The sequence below is a fragment of the Hyaena hyaena genome, unplaced genomic scaffold (genome assembly GCF_003009895.1).
Source record: "Hyaena hyaena isolate Hyena2069 unplaced genomic scaffold, ASM300989v1 scaffold_56, whole genome shotgun sequence".
Classification (NCBI taxonomy): domain Eukaryota; kingdom Metazoa; phylum Chordata; class Mammalia; order Carnivora; family Hyaenidae; genus Hyaena; species Hyaena hyaena.
The window spans coordinates 1,023,050-1,041,179 of record NW_024080688.1 but is presented as its reverse complement, the minus strand read 5'-3'; the positions used below and the strand labels follow the sequence as shown (position 1 = coordinate 1,041,179).

Genomic DNA, 18,130 nt, shown 5'->3' with positions numbered 1-18,130 from the left:
TTCAAGAGTTTTGATAAAAGCCCCACATATTTTGTTTTTAAAGCCAATAAAATTAATTAAGAGTGAGGCAACTAGAGTCAGTATGGCCAGTAAGGAGAACAAAATGTAGATTTGTGGTGCTTGTAAATTTCCCACAGTGGAGTTCCGGTACTCAGTTGAAGTGTGACAGCTGACAGTGGCCAAACCTGCTCCTTCCCAAAGACAGGTCAGAGTATATGTTTGGATCTATCTGAAAAGTCTAAAATATTTATTTTAAATGTTCCATAGCAAGTTTTTTTTAGATTTCTTGAAGCAGTTATACCATTAGAAAGATCCACTAACTTAAGAGTTTTTAGGGAAAAAAAACTAAGTAAAAGTGAGATATACTGATCTGAACTATGAAGATAAGACACCAGGAATGAAGACAAAAAACACACACTAAAAGAATCATTACTTGCATCAAATACTATGCAGTAGGGCTTTAAAAAATGTAAGGTGCTGTCTGTGCTGTATCCTTAATCTTCACTAAAAGTCCCAGACTCTAGAGGCAACTGGGTGGCTCAACTGGTTAAGCATCTAACTTCGGCCCAGGTCATAATCTCACAATTCGTGAGTTCGAGCCCCACGTTGGGCTTTGTGCTGAGAGCTCAGAGCCTGGAGCCTGTTTCAGATTCTGTGTCTCCCTCTCTCTCTGCTCCTCCCCTATTCACACTCTCTCTCTTTCTCAAAAAATAAACTTTTTTTTTTTCTAAAAGTCACACACAAAAACAGTCACAGACTCTAAAAGCTAGATAGTTCTTTAAATATTCCCTAAGTGGGGCTCCCAAATGTGGTTGGCATTAGAATCCTCCAAAGAGCTTATGAAAATATAGATTCCCAGCTTCTCCCCTCCAATACATCCAGGGATTCTGATTAAGTTGATCTTGAATGAAGTCCAGGAATCTGTATTTAGCCTGTGTCAGGTGATTCTATTGGTAATTAATGGTCCTCAGCTATGGTCCAAGCACCCACCCAATAACAAGCTGTGGCAAAGAGACATGTATTTACAAAATAAATGACAAGAAAAAGGTTTATTTATTTATTTATTTTTTTTAATATTTTTATTTATTTCTAGGAGAGAGAGAGAGAGAGACAGCGTGAGCAGGGGAGGGTCAGAGAGAGAAGGAGATACAGACTCTGAAATAGGCCCCAGGCTCTGAGCTTGCAGTCAGCACAGAGCCCGACATGGGGCCCGAACCCACGAACCGCGAGATCATGGCCTAAGCGAAAGTCGGACGCTTAACCGACTAAACCACCCAGGCGCCCCAGAAAAAGGTTTTTTTAAAAGCAACTCCCAAATGCTGTGCCTGGGTGGCTCAGTTGGAAAGTGTCTGACTCGGTTTTCAGCTCAGTTCATGAGTTCGAGCCTCCTCACTGGGCTCTGTGCTGATGGCATGGAGCCTGCTTGAGACTGAGATTCTGTCTTTCCTCTCTGCTCCTCACCTGCTTGTGCTCCTTCTCTCTCAAAATAAATAAACAAAAAAACAACTACCAATTATACTTCTACAATTATTTATAGCATATATATGATATATATATATATCCGCTATATATATAAATATATCCTTTATATATATCATATCTATATCTCCTTTCTATCATTTTTCTCTCTACACCTCCCCATGGATATATGTTGAAATTAGTTAAATTTAATTTCTGGAGCCTACTAAGTGATTATGAAAGTCATTCTGGGCTCCAAGGAGTTAAGTAACCTGGGAACGATTAGAAACAGCTGACCCATACACTGGGTGTTATATGGAAACCAACTTGACAATAAACTATTTGTTAAAAAAAAAAAGAAAAGAAAAGAAACAGCTGACTCATGGTACTGGCCAGTAAGTGACTCCTTCCACCAATGTTCCCCTAAAGATGGGTGCCTGCTGAAAGAAGATGGCTCTTCCAGAAACTGATGGTCTATCTCTGGTCACAGAAATGGGAGAAACTAGCTTTATCTGCTAGAGCCTTAGGAGAAGTCAAGTTTCCAAATCACTTGTTCCCAACTACCGGTTGTGCTCAACTGAAAGCTGTCAAGGGCTCAAAGATGTAGAAAAAATTCAAATAATCATAGCTACCATTTTACTTATGAATTAGCTACTATATATTCAGCAGGAGTCTCATTTCATTAAGGTGAAGAAACAAAGGCTCAAAATATTATGTAACTTATCTAGATGATAATAAAAGCCAATACAGGGATTTATATTTGGGCCTGCTTGTCTTAAAGGTCCATATACTTAATCATTATGCCAAACTAAGTTTCCTAGTCTTCCAGGCAATCTGGCAGTAGATGGGAATGGGGAAGACGGACACAGTAACAGGCTGAAGCAGTACCACATGGTCTTCAGCTTCCCATCACATTCACACTTCCCACCTGGGCTCTCCATTTAAGGTTAGAAAAAAGATGAATGAACAACAGTACATAAATATTCCCCTTGCAAATGAAAGGCCACTTTTGAAATATAAGGAGGCTATTACTATTTATTTTGCCTGCCATTCATCTTTTATTTTTAGGAAGGGTAACAAAAATAATACTCAAATTTTAAATACCTTTTGAGTTTTTCTTTTTTTTTTTTTTAAATGTTTTTTTTTTATTTATTTCTAGGAGAGAGAGAGAGAGACAGCGTGAGCAGGGGAGGGTCAGAGAGAGAGGGAGTCACAGACTGAAACAGGCTCCAGGCTCTGAGCTGGCAGTCAGCACAGAGCCCGACGCGGGGCTCGAACCCACGAACCGCGAGATCATGACCCGAGCGAAAGTCGGACGCTCAACCAACTACGCCACCCGGGCGCCCCCCTTTTGAGTTTTTCAAAATGCATGTAAACGTGCAACACTATACTGGGAGTCTCCTTAAGTTCACAAAAGAAGTATAAAGGAATTTATTAGTAAACTGGGAGAGGAGAGTGGAACTGTCAAAAACAGAATTCTGCACTGGATTTTCCAACCTCAGAACTTTGTCTCACCTAGATACAAAGTAAAGCACAATGCTCTGATTTTACTCAAAGAATGGGGGGTGGGAAAGGAGGAGGCGTTGAAGTTCTTGAACTAAGGTTTTCTCAAATGTCCCACCACACAAAATTAGCAGAACTTCACTTTCTTGTTTTAGACAGGTGGGTTTTTTTCCACCAAGATAGTAAGGAACTATTTTGAACAGGAATTTCTTGGAAAAGTTGGAATTCTGTGCCATAAAACCAAGTGGAGTGTCCTACCATGATGCTAGTATGAATCTGTTGCTGGCACTACAAAAATGAACTATGCAGACATAACTGGCTAGTATCAGTGTTCTAGGAAAGAAGGAGATGCTCTGCTTTCTGAAATACCTCCAGCTTTGCCCAGAGGTACTCACCAAAATGATTTTTTCTAGGTAATTTTATTTTCTTCTATATACTCTAATGTCCAAAAAATTTAAGTGTACATTTGCTTTAATATCCATAATACATACATACATAAAATTAGCCGGAAATGTAAGGAAGCTTTTCAAAAGAAGACATTCCAGGCAAGAGTAATAACATACAGAAGGCCAAGGGGTGGGGAAAAGCGGGAGGAAGGAATACGGCAATATAAAGCAATAAAATTTGCAACTGGAAAGCCAATTAATAAAGACACTAAGTGAGTGTCTATAAGTAAAATTACCCAAAATGCTTTTTATAGGCAGATGGCCAGCTAAACTTACTGAAAGGAATGTTTACATACCACTGTTCTTTGCTTGTTTGGCAAGAACACACGGATAGTGTTGCTTGTCTTCGAAGAGTCCGTAAGTTTGCCATCATCTGATGCACGACGCTGAAAGCCAAATGGCTGAACTATTGTAGGGGAGATGCAGCTGGGGCCGTCAAACACTGCATCTTTGAATCCAAAACCATTGCTGATCGTCTTCCATGCCCCCTGTATGTGCTCCATTGATGCAGCTTACACAATACTTAACCCTAGTTAAAAAAAAAAAAAAAAAAATTTAATTCTAGAACAAAAAAGCAACTAACAACATAGAGTAATTGTAAAAATAGTATTATGTGGACTTTCTCCTAAGTGACAGCCTCAGCTTAAAACTTCTATATTAGTATATTTCCATAAAATATTTCACAGAAAACTCAAAACCAAGCATAGCAGGGACTAGAGGTCAAAAGATGCATCAAGGGTTATACCACCAGTTATACCAACCTGGAACATGGGCCCTGTCAGGTTTCCTGACTTCTAGTCTAATACTTTTTAAATTACATTTCTCTTCTTCTTTAGTTACTGTATACTAAGTGTGAGTTACTACCCTCGGGTAGCAGTAACATGTAAGTACTAGGAAAAGTGAAATTTTTTAAAAAAATGTAAGCCATAATCTTCTGCCTTAAAGGAAGAAAAAGAAATCAGTATGTCTAGGATGTGTATTAGACCTTGATATATAATGATTTCATTTAATATTTTTTTTACAAGGATCCCAAATATTTTAAATCCTTTCCTCTATCCGTCCTTTAAGCAAATAAGGCACAGAAAAATCACACTATTTGGTGAAGAGTACCCAGGTGATAGGTAAAATATGTTTAAAGTCCATAAACTTTCCACCATAACATTCACAGTTCAGTTTCAGTACAAAAATGAAGCTTACAAACAGGAGCAAGTAGAGATAAGCCACCTAACCAAAAATAACCAAATGTCTTAACGGGGCAACAAGAAAACTGCAACAGTAGTCCACAGCCACACAGTGGTGATAAGACGGAAAGCGTGACAGGGAGTCAGTGATCACACAGAAGTGAGGTTTATCTCCGTCTTTAGAAAAGGGTGAGATTGACAAGGAATCCCATTCTTCTCACACCTTCCTCCCTTAGAAACTTATTTTGTCTTATTATTAATAATACTTACCATTTATTAGGCACCTACTATATGAGGAAAGATATACTGCATACATCCCACTCATATTATCCAACCTAACTCTTAGACAAATACTCTAGGTAGGACTTACATCCCCATTTTACATCTGAAAAAATTTAAAGACTGACTGTGTCTGTGCTGACAGCTCAGAACCTGGAGCCTGCTTCAGAGTCTATGTCTCTTTCTCTCTGCCCCTCCCCAACTCACACTCTGTCTCTGTCTCTCAAAAATAAATAAAACATAAAAAAAAAAAGTAAACTCAACAATCTAACAATCTAATAGTTTCTATTAGACATTTAAATATTTGAATTCAGGGGCGCCTGGGTGGCTCAGTCGGTTAAGCACCTGACTTTGGCTCAGGTCATGATCTCACGGTTTGTGGGTTCGAGCCCCGCATCAGGCTCTGTGCTGACAGCTAGCTCAGAGCCTGGAGCCTGCTTCAGATTCTCTGTCTCCCTCTGTCTCTGACCCTCCCCTGCTCACAATGCCTCTCTCAGAAATAAATAAAACATTTTTTAAAAGTTAAAAAAAAAATAAATATTTGAATTCATATATCATTTGATAATCTATCTTATAGGGGGAAAAATCCAGCCAGCACTACAGAAATAGCCACCACTACTAAAGTACACTGGAATATTTACTGCAGCATTATTTGTAATGTCAATAAACTGTCAACAAACTCCCATCAGAGCCAAAGCCATAAACCTAAACAAGAAACAATTTGAAAACTAATTTACAAAAACAAGACCTCCCAGGAAAGGATGCCACTGCAACATACTGGCTAAAGGTCTAATTCAAAGAGTATTTATCCAGAGAAGCTTGCAAAGATTGTGGAGTAGGAGGATCTAAGCTCACATCCTCCTACAGCAACATCAAGGCTGCAACAACATCAAGTGCAGCTCACTCTGAAAATGACCAAAAGACTAGCAGAATAGTACTGTCACAATTAAAGATATTTTTTAAGGGCCATAATGAAAAGGTTAAGAGGGGCAGAGACAGCTGGGAACAAAACCCCCAGGGTGGTGACTCAGAAGCAGAAGGGATATCACAGGTACACAGGTCTTGCCTGAGGAGCAAGAGAATCTAGCCCTACATAAGGCAATCCCTGCCCTAATCCTTACCAGGAAGACAAAACCCCACAACATCTGGCTTTAAAAATCAGCAGGGGTGGGGGCACCTGGGTGGTTCATGTGGCTTAGCATCCAACTCCAGCTCAGGTCATGATCTCACGGTTCCTGAGTTCAAGCCCCGTGTAGGGCTCTGTCCTGACAGCTCAGAGCCTGGAGCCTTCTTCAGATTCTGTGTCTCCCTCTGTCTCTGCCCTTCCCCTGCTTGCACTCTGTATTTCTCTCAAATATAAATGAACATTAAAAAAAAAAAAAATTAGCAGGGCTTAACTCTAGGAGAGCCAGAGGGCTATGGAAAACTGAGACTGTGCTTTTAAATGGCCAGCACAGAGCAGGCACTCCAAGACCCAGCACAAGGGCAGCAATTTGAAAAGAACCTGGATTATTTGTGAAGGAGATTTAATGACTGATTTTAAGGGGTGTGCTGAAGGGGCAGGGATCTGTAGGATCTTTCTCCAGGAAGGGAAAGCCTACTCGGTGTCTCCCCCCCACCCCCACTCTTCCTTCTGCCTAGCTGGTGGCAGCCAGTTCTGACACTCTCCTTCCACCTGGCTACCACCACTCCCCTGCGCCAGTGTTCCTCAGTGGACCTGCCCCACTGCTACAGCAGGTACCCCTCCAAAGCTGCTCCCGTCCCACCACAACCAGTGGACACCCTCAGTGGGGACTAGCGACCCCCTAAAACACCCAGTGGGCAGCCTCAGACGTGCTGGTGCCCTTCTCACTGGCACACCCACCACAGCCAGCTGTGCCAGGGGCCAATCCTGCCAACCAGTGTGTCCACCGTAGTCACACCCAGTCGCTGTAGACAGGTTGGGTACTAGCAGCAATAACAAACCTGAAGCAGTCACAGCCCAGTCATAACAGGAGGGCCACAGAGGAGACACCTCTGGGACACCTGGTTCTGGTGACCGGGGGGGACTGAGGTACTAGGCCCCACAAGTCACCTTCTACTTAAACCCACTACTTTCAAGACCAGAATACAGAACTCCCCTATCTAATACACAGAAACAGAAAGTCAGACAAAATGAGATGGAAGAATATGTGCCAAGTAAAAGAATAAAACAAAACCACAGAAAAAAGAACTAAATGAAACAGAGATAAGTAATCCAAGTAATGGTTATGAAAGATACTCATGGGACTTAAGAGAAGAGTAAATAAACTTAGTGAGAACTTCAACAAAAAAAATATAAAAAGAACCAATCAGAGCTGAAAAATACAATAACTGAAATGAAAAATACAACAGAGAAAATCAACAGCAGATAAGAGAATGCAGAAGTACAGATCATTAATCTGGAAGGCAGCATAGTGGAAATCACCAAGCTGAGCAGCAAAAAGGAAAAAAAAAATTTTTTTTTTTGAGGGACAAAAACAGAGGGAGAGAATCTTTTCTTCTTTTTTCTTTTTTTAAATGTTTATTTACTTGAGAGAGTGCAAGCAGGAGGGGCAGAGAGAGAGCAAGCTCCAGGCTCCGAGCTGTCAGCACAGAGCTCAACACAGGACTTGAACCCATGAACTGCACGATCATGACCTGAGATGAAGTCAGACGCTTAGCTGACTAAGTCACCCAGGCAACCCAAGAGACTCTTAAGCAGGCTCCAGGCCCAGTGCAGAGCCAAACACACGGCTCAATCTCTCGACCCTGAAATCATGACCTGAGCTGAAATCAAGAGTCATATGCTTGGGGCGCCTGGGTGGCTTAGTCGGTTAAGCGTCCGACTTTCGCTTAGGTCATGATCTCACGGTTCGTGGGTTCGAGCCCCGCGTCGGGCTCTGTGCTGACTGCCAGCTCAGAGCCTGGGGCCTGTTTCAGTCTGTGACTCCCTCTCTCTCTGACCCTCCCCTGTTCACGCTGTCTCTCTCTCTCTCTCCTAGAAATAAATAAATTAAAAAAAAAAAAAAAAGTCATATGCTTAACTGACAGAGCCACCCAGGCGCCCCGAAAAAGAAAAAAATTTTAATGAGAATAGGTTAAGAACTCTGAGACAGTATCAACTGTAATAACATTAGCATTATAGGGTTCCCAGAGAAGAAAGGGGCAGAACTTATTTGAAGAAATAACAGCTAAAAACATCCGTAACCTGGGAAAGGAAATGAACATCCAGAGACAGGAAGCAAAAAAGCACCAAACAAGATAAATCCAAAGAAGCCAAACAAAGATACATCATATTTAAAATGTCAAAAAATTAATGATAAACAGACAACCTCAAAAGCAGCAAGAGAGAGGGCACCTGGGTGGCTTAGTCGGTTGAGCGTCCGACTTTCGCTTAGGTCATAATCTAGCGGTTCGTGGGTTCGAGCCCCGCATCGGGCTCTGTGGTAACTGCCAGCTCAGAGCCTGGAGCCTATTTCGGAGTCTGTGTCTCCCTCTATCTCTGACCTTCCCCTGCTCGCACTGTCTCTCTCTCTCCTAGAAATAAATAAAAATATTTTTTAAAAAAAGCAAGACAAAAACAACTAGTTACAAACAAGAGAAAGCTCGTAAGGTTATGAGCTGGTTGTTTGGCAGAAATTTTTGCAGTTCAGAGGGAGTGTTCGAAGTATTAAAAGGAAAAAAAACCTATAAACAAGAATATTCATTCCAGCAAGGTTATCATCCAAAATTGAAGGAGAGTTTCCTAGACAAACAAATGGTATTCGTAACCACTAAAACTGGCCTTGCAAGAAATGTTAAAGGAACTTCTTTAAGTGGAAAAAAAAAGGCTGTAAGAAAATTATGAAAGAAAAAAAAAATTTCATTGCTAAAAGCAAATGTAAAGGTAGAAGACTGATCACTTATAAAGTATGAAGGTTAAAAGGCAAAAATATAAAACCAATTATGTCTACAATAATTGGTTAAGGGATACACAAAATAAAAGATGTAAAATGTGAATTCATATACATAAAATGTGGAGGAAGTAAAAATGTAGTGTTTTTACAATATATGAACTTAAGTGACCATCAATTTAAAACAGACTGATATATATATATATAGGACATTATATATGAACCTTATGGTAACAAACCAAAAACCTATAACAGATATGCAAAAAATAAAAAGAAAGGAATCCAAACATAACATTTACAAAGTCATCAAATCACAAAGGAAGAGAGTAAGAGAAGGAGAAAAGGAACAGAGAATTACAAAACAGGAAAACAATTGACAAAATGACAATAAATATAATACCTATCAATCATTAAATGTAAATGATCTGAACACTCGAATCAAAAGACATAAGGTGAATGAATGGATAAAAAGACAAAACCCATCTATGTGATACCTACAAGAGACTCACTTCAGACCTAAAGACACATACAGATTGAAAGTGAATGAATAAAGATATTTCATGCAAATGAAGTGAAAAAAATGGGGTAGCAACAATTCTATCAGACAAGAGAGACTTTAAAACAAAAGACTAGAACAAGACAAAAAAGGGCATTACATAATGACAAAGGGGTCACTCCCAACAACAGGATGTAACAATTGTAGATATCTACAGTTACAAAGAAAGAAATTGACAGGGGTGCCTTGCTGGCTCAGTCAACAGAACTTGTGACTCCTGATCATGGGGTCCTGAGTTCAAGCCCCCCACTGGACAAAGAGTTCACAGAAAGTATTGACAGTAATATAATAATAGTTGAGGGCTTTAACACTCCACTAATATCAATGATAGATCACACAGACCACAAATCAGTAAGGAAACAGTGGCTTTAAATGCCACATTATACCACATTATTATTATATACATACACACACAGACACACACACACAATTATATATAAAATTCCATCCAAATACAGCAGACTTTTCAAGTACACATGGAACATTCTCCAGGACAGATCATATGTCAGGTCACAAAACAAGTATCAATAAATTTAAGAAGACTGAAATCACATCAAGCATCTTTTCTGACCACAAAGGTATGAAATTAGAAATCAATTACAGGAAAAAACCCAAACATGTGGAGGCTAACCAATGTGCTACTAAACAACCAACGAGTCAACAAAGAAATGAAAGAGGAACTAAAAAACAAAAAAACAAAAACGAAAACCTTAAGACAAAGGAAAATGGAAACCCAATGTTTCAAAATCTTTAGGACACAGCAAAAGCAGTTCTAAGAAGTTTATAGCAATACAGGCTTACCTCAAGAAAAAAGAAAAGCCTCAAATGATCCAACCTTATACCTAAAGAAACTAGAAAAAGCAGAAGAAAAAAGAACAACGTCCAAAGTTAGGAGGAAGGAAAAACTAAAAAGCAGAAATAAATTGAGGACAAAAAATAGAAAGATGAATAACTTAAGAGCTGGTTCTTTGAAAAGATAAAACTGATAAACTAAGAAGTTGCAGTCAACACACAGAAATACAAAGAATTATAAGAGATGAAGAAAAACTATACACTGACAAATCTGACAACCTACAAGAAATGGATAAACTCCTAGATATATATAATCTTTGAAAACTGAATTAGGAAGAAACAGAAAATCTGGACAGATTTCTAATACTGAAATCAGTAATAATAAAAAAAAAAAACAACACCTAACAAACAAAAGTTCAGAACCCAATGCCTTCACAGGTGAATTGTAACAAACATTTAAAGAAGAGTTAATATCTAGCCTTCTCAAGCTTTTCCAAAAAACTGAAGACAGAAAACAGATCAATGGAACAGAACAGAAAGACCAGAAATTAAGCCTACACTTATGTGGTCCATTAATCTAAAGCAAAGGAAGCAAGAACATACAATAGTGAAAAGAGAGTCTCTTCAATAAATAGTGCTGAGAAAACTGGACAGCTATATGAAGAGTGAAATCACTTTCTTATACCCCCCCCCCACACACATATACACAAATTCAAAATTGGATTAAAGACCTAAAGATAAGTCCTGAAACTATAAAACTAACAGAAAACATAAGCAGCAAATTCTTGGACATTGGTTTTTAGCAATGTTTTTTGGATAAAGCATGGGCAAAAAAAGCAAAAATAAACAATTGGGATCACATCAAACTAAAAGGTTTTTGCACAGCAAAGAAAACTATCAACAAAATGAAAGGCATCCCACTAAATGGGACAAGTATTTGCAAATAATATATCCAATAAGGAGTCGATATCCAAAATATATAAAGAACTCTACTAGGCACCGAGGTGGCTCAGTCAGTTAAGTGATCCATTCTCAATTTTGGCTCAGGTCATGACATCCAGCGCCACATGGGGCTCCAAAGCTGGGCATGTAGCCTGCTCAGGATTCTCTCTCTCCCTCTCCCTCTGCTCCTCCTCCACTCATGTGCTCACTCTCTGAAAAAATAAATAAATAAATAAAATATAAATATAAATAAGCAAAAAAAAATTCAAACAGGAATGCCTGGGTGGCTCAGTGGGTTAACATCCTACTCTTGATTTCAGCTCAGGTCATTCTTGATTTTGGCTCAGGCCATGATCTCACAGGTCAAAAGATCAAGCCCCACCTGGAACCCTGTGTTGGGCTCCATGCTGACAGCACAGAGACTGCTTGGGTTTCTCTCTCTCCCCCTCTCACTTCGCTCCTTCCCTGCTTGCGTGCACACACATGCTCTTGATCTCTCTCAAAATAAACATTTTTAAAAATCTGATTAAAAAATGGGCAGAGGACCTGAATAGCCATTTTCAAAAGAACAAAACAAAAACCATACAGCTCCCCAAGAGCCACATGAAGATGCTCAACATCACTAATCATAAGGGAAATGCAAATCAAAACCACAATGAAATTATCACCTCAAACCTATCAAAATGGCTAATGCATATGTAAGAAATCATATATATGATTTCATATACATTATATATATAAGTGTTGGTGAGACTGTGAAGAAAAGAGAACCCTTGTGCACTGTTGGTAGAAATGTAAACTGGTGCAGTGCAGCCACTATGGAAAACAGTATGGAAGTTCCTCAAGTTAAAAATCGATGATGATCCAGCCACATGATCCAGTAATTCCACTTCTGGATATTTATCCAAAGAAAACAAAAATGCTAATTTGAAAAGATATATGCACCCCTATGTTCACTGCAGCATTATTTGCAACAGCCAAGATATGGAAGTAGCCCAAGTGTCCATCGACAGATGAACTGATAAACAAGATGTGGTGTGTACACAAGTACGTACATACACACACACACACACACACACACACACACACCCATGCTAATCCTACTCAACCATAAAAGAGATAGATATCTTGCCATTTGTGACAACATGGATGGACCTAGAGGGCAGTACACTAAGTGAAGTCAGAGAAAAGACAAATACTATATGATTTCAATTATATGTGGGATCTTAAAACAAAACAAAACAAAACAATAGAAACAGACTCAAATATACAGAAAACTGGTGGTTTCTAGAGGAGACGGGAGTGGGGGGCTGGGCCAAATAGATGAAGGGGATTAAGAGGTACAAACTTGCAGTTACAAAATCAGTAAGAGGAATGAAAAGTACAGCATAGGGAATATAATCAATAGTACTGTAATAATTTTGTATAGTGACAGATGGTAACTACACATATGGTAAACATGTTGTAAAATATGTCAATTCATATGCTTTACACCTGAAACTAATATATACTATGTCAATTACACTTCAAATAAAATTCAAAAAATTTTAAAATAGACAATATTTAACCAGACTTTTTTGTCTAGGAAAAACACTCTTTAAAGTTATGAAAAATCCTTCTTTGTTTTGCCTGAGAAAGCTTTTTAAAAAGAAAACTTTAAAGTTTTAAATAGGGAGTGTTTTATGTACTTTTACATTTAAGGAAAAAAATTTTGGATTTCACTGATAAAATGATAATTTTCCATAACAGAAGAATGGGGCCAATGTCATGTATCAGTCAGCAAAAAATTTTTTAAATACTTTAAAGGACTATACATGCTATATAGTGTCAAAAGTAAACAAACATCAGGGGCACCTGGGTAGCTCAGTCGGTTAAGTGTCTGGTTTCAGCTCAGGTCATGATCTTGCGGTTTGTGGGTTCAAGACCCACGTCGGGCTCTGTGCTGACCGCTGGCTCAGAGCCTGGAGCCTGCTTCAGAATCTGTATCTCCCTCTCTCTCTGACCCTCCTCCCCTGCTCACGCTGTCTTCTCTCTCTCTCAGAAATAAATTTTTTAAAAAAAGTAAACATCAAAAATAGACAAATTAATAATGTTCATAATGTATTTTTTGATATTTATACAACCTTTTCAACTCTTAAATAAAAGTATATTGTTTAAAAGGGGGATGTCAGGGGCACCTGGGTGGCTCAGTCAGTTAAGCATCGAACTTTGGCTCAGGTCATGATCTTGCAGTTCATGGGTTCGAGCCCCGCGTTGGGCTCTGTGCTGACTGCCAGCTCAGAGCCTGGAGCCTGTTTCAGATTCTGTGTCTCCCTCTCTCTCTGACCCTCCCCTGCTCATGCAGTCTCTCTCTCTCTCTCTCAGAAATAAATAAAACACTAAAAAAATTTTTAAAGGGGAATGTTAAACACATCATTTGATGATAACTTTGGTAACAAAGAGTGTATATGGAATCTAATTTTAAAAGCTCATTTTTGGGACGCCTGGGTGGCTCAGTCAGTTAAGCATCCGACTTCGGCTCAGGTCATCATCTCACGGTTCATGGGTTCAAGCCCCACGTTGGGCTCTGTGCTGATGGCTAGCTCAGAGCCTGGAGTCTGCTTCAGATTCTGTATCTCCCTCTCTCTGACACTCCCCTGCTCACCCTGTCTTGTCTGTCTGTCTGTCTCTCTCTCTCTCTCTCTCTCAGAAATAAATGAAACATTAAAAATAAATAAATAAAAGCTCATTTTTGTCTAATGATATAAAATAAACTTTTAGATAACTCTCTTCACTCATACAAAATAGTAGCTTTATTATCACAAAAGTTCCCTGACCTTAAAAACTGGTTTAGTGAAACAGCCTATGCCCTTTTCAAGGTATAACTAAAATAGCACCAATATGGTTTCAAACAAGGGCAGAATCAGTACCTTCTTTTTTTTAAGATTTTTTTTTAAATTTTTAAGTAATCTCTACACCCAATGTGAACTCACAACCTGGAGATTGAGAGTCGTGTGCTCTACTGATTGAGCCAGACACATGCCCCATGAGTCACCACCAGATTTCTTCAAAGAGACTTCAAAAACTCAAGTCTCTTTCTTTCTTACAGTGTTAACTCAGTACTTTTTCAAACTATGAGGTATGTTCCAGTAGCTGTCAGGAAATCATTTTGACCAGCTTTCTTCAAAAAAAAGATAGACTACAATGTATCACACATAGTACAGGTAAGTACTATTTTGAGAAATCTTTGATTCAGCACAGTATACATTGCTATAAAAATGTACTGTTTAGGGACACGTGGCTGGTTCAGTCAGAGGCGCATGCACCTCCTGATACCAATGTTGTGTGTTCAAGCCCCATGTTGGGTGTAGAGATTACTTAAGTAAATAAAACTTTTTAATAAATGTACTCTTTAATGTGGATCAGTACTGTCTGAAAACTACCAGTGTAGTTCCCAGGCCCAGAATCTCTAGACCTTACATCGATTTCTCCAAATGCATTAACCCATACAAAGTACACCTATGCCTGAATGATCACTTTTAAGGATCCATCTAGTCCTAAAGTGTCTTTCTCAGCCCTACCAATGAACTAACTCCATGTGTGCTAATTCTACCTTACGTTATATTTAGGAAGTCATTTCCCCTACTTCATGTAATTCTTCCAGTTTTCATGTATTTCATTGCTATGTGGATTCAAAAAAACTCAGTATATTAGTTTTCATTCTTTTCTCAGGTACAGTTATTTTGTGACCTTATTTATCATTCAAATTTACTGTTAAGTAATGGATACACCGACAGTAATCTGAGACCATTCTCCAGTGCTGATTGGGTTACACAGTTCACTAACTTTTACATAACATGCCATTTTTAAGGCATTCAATGTATACTCTATATAGTCCATTTACTAAATTTTCTTGTCCTATATTGAATTTCTAATATTCATCTCTCTCTAAAAATAGCCTTTTCTCTTTCTCATTTATCATTTCTTATAATGGTCTTTATTGCCATAAGGCCTGTTTCCTGTCTGCTGAGATGATATTTTTTTCTGCTTTCAAAGAAACTACTAAATGAAGAGTGTGGTGGTAACTATTTCACTGAACTTAATGTAGATTCCTTCCCCAATTTAAATGTATCTCCAAAGCATACACAATGAAGATTATAATGATTTACAGTCTTGCAAATTTAAAAAAATCTTCTGGATGGTTTCAGAGATCCCAGTCTTTGTACAGTAGGTAAACCTTAGCATGTACAAAGTTTGTTTCTTGAAATCTTTGAGGGCAGCCCCTCAGCAGAATTTTGCACACCTCTACTAAAGCTTTGGGTCCTCTGTAATGTTCTTTAGATAAAGCACCTAATATTCTCCTTCATAAAGCTTCCCTTCTTTGCTACCTATTTATTCATAAAGAATTTACTACTCCCAACTCTTTTTCATGGTCACTTTATTTACATATATATTAACAGCACTTCCCACCTTGTAATTATTTACAAGTTTGCCTCCCTGCCTATCTGTAAGCTCCTTAAGAATAGAATGCATGCCTTCTTTGTTCTCCTTAGTTCTCTCAGAACTTAGTGTGACACCTGACCTACAGGAGGTACTCAACCAACACTTCAAAGACAATGGGATGGTAGTGACAGAATCTAAAATTTATATAAATTATTAAGGAAACAATGGCTATTTGTAAGATATAACATAAGATTTGAACCACAAACAAGCATCTAGGAAAAACACATATATTCAACAAAGCCTGTATGGCTATCTGAACAATAACAGTATTAGTTTGCTTTCTACTTTGACACGTGCCAAAATTCACCAGGCAGTAAGATACATGCATAAAAAACAAATTTCGGGAGTGCCTGGTGGCACTCAGTTAAGTGTCCGACTCTTGGTTTCACTCACATCATGATCTCATGGTTCATGAGTTTAAGCCCTATGTCGGGTTCTACAACTGACAGCGTAAAGCCTACTTGGGATTTTCTCTCTTCCCCCCACCTCTCTCTCTGCCTCTCCTTGCTCACACTTTCTCTCTCTCAAAATAAATAAATTAATTAAAAGATCTTTAAATTCTTTTTCTAAAAATTCTGTACCAAACAAGCAGCAGCAATAAAGATAATAATGACATTAGCTAATAGCTACTGAGTCTTTACATTTCAGTATGTACACTATTGAGAACATGTATTATGCATAATAACATTGAGCTCTTTACATTTCAATATATACATAATAAGTTTTAGTTCTTCACAAACCATATCACATCTAATCCTCAACAACTCTGAGAGACTATTATCCTGATTTTGAAGGACCAAAAAGGTTAAATAAAATTGTCCAGGGTTACAGAGAGAACCAAGATTACTCACAAAATATCTAAGGTCAAAAGCACTCACAACTTTTACCAGAGCTTTATCACACCATCATTCTTTATTTTTAAAGTAGATAAGATCAGTGCATTTGTGGGACAAGCTCTAGCTCAGATGAGGTGCCAGATTTCAACCCTGTGGCTGCCTGCTCTAGTTTCCGGATAGCTGGCTTTTTTCTTCCACTCTGGTAACTTGTTTTTTAATTATTCTTTTATTTAAAATATAATTAAATGTGGGGAGGGAACATAAAGGAAAAAAGTTATCCATAATCTCAATATTTATCCTAACACATTTTTTGGGGTATTATTAATAGTAAAAATATAAGACAAAAATATCAGTTCAAAATCTACCTCCATCTTTTTTTTTTACCAAAATGCTTAACTTCCTGCACACTATTTTCTCATTCATGCAATAAATATTAATAAATGCCTAGTATGTACCACGTACTATTCTAGATGCTTAGGTCACATCAGTGAATAAAGAGACAAAAGATTCTAGATACCAGAAGCACAGCTTCCAGTGAAGAGACACAAAGTAAATTATACAATATGATAGTGGGTTATAATCAATCAATGTTGGAGGAATAGAGGCAAGTTGCAATTTATATTGGTCAGAGCCTTAGTGAGGAGGTAACAGCTGAGTCAAGACTTGAAAGTCAGGGAGGAGAGTTTGACTTGCAGATAAATGGGAGAATATTCAAGGGACAAGGAACAGCCAGAAACCCCCCTAAAGCAGGAGTGTCTTGTGTACAAAGAACAGCAAAGGGATCATAAAACTCAGTGAAGTCAGAGTGCCGTGGGGGGGTGCGGGGGGTAGGGGGAGGTCAATGCAGGTAACATACTGCCTTGTAGGTCACTGTAAGGATTTTACCTTTTACTGAGTGAAAATGGGAAGCCACTGAAAGGTTGTGAACAGAGAAGACACACAATCTGCCTTAGGTGTTAATAAAAGGACTACTCCAGTTGCTATATTGCAAATTAAATACACAGGCAGTAGATACACAATTAGGGAGTTCAGAAGGTGCTTGAGCTGAAGAATTAACTGTAAAGGAAGATGATAATACTTCACTGAGTTGTTATGAAAAGTGTCCAATGTTTGTAAAGCACTGTGCCTTAACCTTGGTAAATGATACTGTTAATAGTTTCTGCCTTACACAAGGACACCAAGCACAGGAAATGAGAGGGTAGAAAGTCAGCCCATGCTTCATTTGCTAAGCAACGTGCCCGGTACTCCTAGAACAGCGGCCTAGAGAAAGAGGATTCTCCAAATTCACGTGCTATCTGAGCTATGGACCTTTTGCATTTAGCAATGGTGCCTCGGAGCTAATTGTGGCCTTAACCCTTTTTCATACAAATGCACAATTGCATTCTCAATCCAAATCCTGTGCTACATTACTCTCCTTCCAATTTCATTTTGATAATTATTTCTCTAATGATACTCCATTGTACTGGATGTAATTCTTAATATTTTTAAGTCATATTTTTTCAAATTCTAAAGTCTCTGAAATCAGAACCCATCTTACAAACAATGGTGTGCCTTATTTGTCCTAACAGAGAACCTAAAATAAACATCTTCAGGTATATAGGTATTTTGCCTAACACCATAAGTATGGAATTACTAAGTAAAAAAGAATTATGTGTGGGTGTTGCTACTGTCATATTTTTAATATTTTAAAACTGGACCTGAATGACCTGTTGTTTACTTTTTTATTTTAAAATAGTTTATTATCAAGTTGGTTTCCATATAA

The 18,130-nt window shown here is 38.4% G+C and overlaps 1 protein-coding gene across 3 annotated transcripts in view; it reads right to left on the bottom strand.

The window, feature by feature from the left end:
• Nucleotides 1-18,130, bottom strand: part of RAF1 (Raf-1 proto-oncogene, serine/threonine kinase) — an 80,782-nt gene that overhangs the window by 25,596 nt on the left and 37,056 nt on the right. For 2 of the 3 annotated variants that reach the window (XM_039231404.1, XM_039231405.1), the window contains exon 2: nucleotides 3,704-3,936. In XM_039231404.1, coding sequence (XP_039087335.1) covers nucleotides 3,704-3,910 — 207 coding nt within the window. In that variant the 5' untranslated portion in view covers nucleotides 3,911-3,936. Of the gene's footprint in view, nucleotides 1-3,703; nucleotides 3,937-18,130 lie in introns of those variants that run through there. The other variant, XM_039231406.1, reaches the window with a different exon arrangement.